Genomic DNA, 4,052 nt, shown 5'->3' on the forward strand with positions numbered 1-4,052 from the left:
CACATAACAACAACAACAACAGCGCCACTCTGACAGGAATATAATACAAATGGGATGGCTTCAGTGAACAGGAGTTATTCTCTTAAAGTTGGAGGCTTTTTGTGTGAGTTCAAAGTGCCAGGCTTTAGGGGCTGGGTAAAAGCCCCTCACCCTTGGGCTTCAGCTCTGCCTCTTACTCCCGGCCCACTGAAGCTGGAGACTTTTCTTCACTCAGGCAGCTGCTGGCTGCTGAAGCTGACAAAACCAAGGTTGACAAGTGAAAAGGTACAGTTCCAGTATTACTGAACAACACAGCAGGTCAGTGATTGAAGTCCATTGAAAGTCCCAAGATCAGCAGAGCATGGCAGGCTACTGAACAACGACTCAGCTACATGCAGGGTTCAAGTGTACCATAAGCTAAAGACCATTCCCAAAGCGGTTTCTCATATATAGGAAGCAGACTACATTCCTAAAGCAGCTATTCAGCTGCTCCAATAGATTCCACCATGGAGTTACTTGACAATTTCACCATGGGGAATAACTATATCTGGCTGCCTAGCCACTCAACCAGGCCTAGCCAACTTGACACACAAACTTAACTACCATGGTAATGCATGTAAAACATTTAGCCTGGCACATAGTAGGTGTACAGTGAACTTTAGGTTGGGAGGAGACCCTCTGCTTATGTGCATCCAACTGCTCCAGCTAGAATTCCGAGAGTCATTCCCAAGCTATGGCCCTCGCTTCTCAGTGCAGTGCATTAAAGTGCTGTTTAAATCTCCTCCAAAAAATTTTTTAATATTCTCCTCTCATCCTCTTCTCTACTGCCATCATTCTAATCCAAATAAAATTTTAAAAATCTTGGATTACTGGAATAGTCCACTGTGGTAGTTAAAGTTGTGTGTGAACTTGGCTGGGCCATGATTCTGGTTTGGCAGTTACCTAATTATAGAGTTGGCAGTTATAGAATGATGTAATCATCCCCCATGATATTATCTGATATGAGCAGCCAATCAGTTGAGAGGGGAGTTTGTTTGGGGGTATGGCCTGCATCCAATATATAAATGAACATTCTGGCAAACTTGCTTGCTTGTTTTGCATCCCGTATCCAGCTCATCATCATCTGATCTCTGATTCTTGGGATTCATCAGCCTTCATAGCCTGTGAGCCACCAAGTGCTGTCTTACCTGCCAATCTTGGCTTCATCAGCCCCTTCATCTGTGTGAGTCAGGAGAAGCCTCCAGCCTGAAGCCTTGCCAGCCTCTACAACCATGTGAGCCATTTCCTTAAGATAAATCTCTCTCTCTCTCTCTCTCTCTATATATATATATTTATATGTACACAATTGACTCATTTTGTTTCTGTAGAGAACTCAACCTGAGGCATCTACCAACTAGTCTCTTTGTTACCACTCTTGTTTCCTCCAATCCATTGGATTTTTTTTTTTTTTGTGCACACAAACGTAATACCTTTATTTGTATTAAAAATTGGAAACATTCCCAATGCCTATTAATATGTAAATGGATAAACAAATTGTGTATAGTTACACAACGGAATACGACATAGCAATAAAAAAGAATGAGTTGATAGACACAACAATACGGACAGGTCTTCAGATAATTATGCTCAATTAAAGAAGACCAAAAAGAGTACATACTTTATGATTCTATTTATATGAGGCTTTAGAAAATGGCAGCTAATCTATAGTGACAGAAAGTAGATTAAGTTGTTGGGAATGGGGGATTCAGGTAGGAATGGAAAGGAGAGATTATAATGGAGCATGAGGAAAATTTGAGGAAGCTGGATGTCCTCACACTCTGATTGTGGTGATGGTTTCAGGGGTGGTGGTGATGTTAGTTGTCATTGAGTTGGCTCCAACTGATAGCAACCACATGGGCAGCAGAATGAAACACTGCTGGATCCTGCTTCATCCGCACAGTCCTTGCTATGCTTGAACTCATTATTACCACTGTCAATCCATCTCATTGATGGTTTTCCCCTTTTTTGCTGACCTTCTACTTTACCAAGCATGATATCCTTCTCCAGGGAATAGACCCTTCTGACAACATGACCAAAGTAAGTGAGATGAAGTCTGGCAATTCTCACTCCCAAGGAGCATTTTGGCTGCATTTCTTCCAGAACAGATTTGTTCCTTCTTTTGGCAGTCCACGGTATCTTCAGTATTGTCTTAATCAACAAGGGTCATATTTGTTCCCATAAGAACTTATCTTCTTTGAAAGTTTTCTGGCCTCTCCCAGTTCTTTGGTATCCTCATTTTTGAATAGTGATGCATTTTAATTAAGTTTAAGTATGTGTGTTATGTCCTAACCAGCAGTACCACCCAGGGAACAAATGCCTTAACCTATGATATAAATGTCAAATGACTTTGAAGAGAATTATCATGGCTGGATATTTTACTACCTTGATAGTCTGGTGGGGATGACATTTAGTAACTTTCCCCTAGTTGTAAAGTTGGTCTTTCATCCTAGATTCCTTGTTTCCTGCAACAGAATGAAGAATACAGCAGAATGTGTGTTGTGGGGTTTGGAGGAGAGGGTTTAGTCCCAGTTTTCAAAGATAAGTCTGTCTCCTTCACAGGATGGTTCTCTCCTAAAATGGGGACCATGTCTCCGCCCTTTGACTCTTGGTGATTTGGGCTGACTAGAAGTGCTATGTGGCAGTCATCATCATCACTCCATTGTCAAATCTCTGAAGGCCCCATTCTGGCTGGTGCTCTTTGGAGAAGCCAGTGTTTTGCAGGTTACAGATGATGGCATTGAGGATGGAGGTGAGCACAGCATAGAAGAGACAACAGAGGGTCAGTAACTGGATCATAGCTGGCCTTAGGGCAGCTGTAGTTAAAGATAGCAGTGCCATAGAAGAGGGAGACCATGATCAGGTGTGAGGAGCAGGTGGAGAAGGCCTTGCAGGGACCAGTAGCACAGGGGATCTGGAAGGCAGTAGCCAGGATATACCCGTAGGAGCCCAGGATGAGGCCAAAGGTACATAGGATAATGAGGGCAGCAGCCAGGATAATCTGTAATTCATTGAGTGAAGTGTCTCTACATACCAAATGCAGGATGGCCTGGATCTTACAGAAGAAACATGGGATGGCATTGAGGTCAGAGAATGGTAAGGAGAAGATGAAGGATGTATGACCAAGCCCCACCATTGTTCCATACACCCACATTGACCCTGCTAGCTGTAGACACACTCAATGGCTCAGCAGTAGTGGGTAGCAGAAGGGTTCACAAATGGCTGCATAGCAGTCATAAGCCATAGCTACCAGAAGGCAATACTAAGTAGCACCAAAAAAAGAGAGAAAGAACACCTTGAGGATACAGCAGACAGAGTGGGGGATGTGGTACAGGCCAACGAGGAGGTGGTGAAGTAGCAGAGGGCTGCTGATGGATGTGTAGCTGATTTCTAGGGCTGAGAGGATCATAAGGAAAAAGTACGTGGGGGACTTGAGGGCAGCATCCGTGGAGCCCAACACCTGCCACTGTAAACAGGTAGATGGTTTGAAAGAGAGGAGCAAGTGCTGGAGGTCAGCTAGGTGGGAGAGGCCTACAAGGATAAATTCAGTCATCATGGAGGTATTTGCACTCATCCTGCTCATTTTCCTTTGGGCTGGAGGACAAAGGAAATGGCGAGGAGAAATTGGAATTACACAATTGTTAAGTTGGCAAAGATTAACTTTATGCATCAGATAAAAGCATTGGAACTGCCTTTCATGGCCTTGGAAATTAGGCAGCCCAGCACAGAGCCCAGGTTCTGACCTTTGCTCACTCTTAAAATCCTGGGCAAATATTTGACTCTTTGAGCCCAGTTCCCTACCCTGATCTCTTCCTGGTAATGCCTACCTTTCACAAAAACACATTGTATTTTGTTTTCTGTTTCTCCTAGAAATGAGGGTTGAATCATTTAAGCCCACCTTATACTCCTTTCTCCCTTTCCTATCCTTCCTATAGGGCTGGGAACAGAATTTTCCCTCTCAGCTGATGTTATTCTGCACAGAGCTAGAATTTGTTCCATCGTAGAGCTGTGAAAAATCTGACTCCAAGTTAAGGGTC

At 43.5% G+C, this 4,052-nt stretch overlaps 1 protein-coding gene across 1 annotated transcript; it reads right to left on the bottom strand.

The window, feature by feature from the left end:
* Window positions 1-2,649: 2,649 nt before the first annotated feature.
* On the bottom strand, window positions 2,650-3,589 carry LOC122150511 (olfactory receptor 10C1-like). Its single transcript, XM_042781720.1, is given in 2 exon segments — window positions 2,650-2,788; window positions 2,790-3,589. Coding segments are annotated over 2 exon segments (939 nt in total).
* Between the last annotated feature and the right edge of the window lie 463 nt (window positions 3,590-4,052).

The sequence above is a fragment of the Orycteropus afer genome, unplaced genomic scaffold (assembly GCF_000298275.1).
Source record: "Orycteropus afer afer isolate SDZICR_OR568_19922 unplaced genomic scaffold, OryAfe1.0 scaffold00156, whole genome shotgun sequence".
Classification (NCBI taxonomy): domain Eukaryota; kingdom Metazoa; phylum Chordata; class Mammalia; order Tubulidentata; family Orycteropodidae; genus Orycteropus; species Orycteropus afer.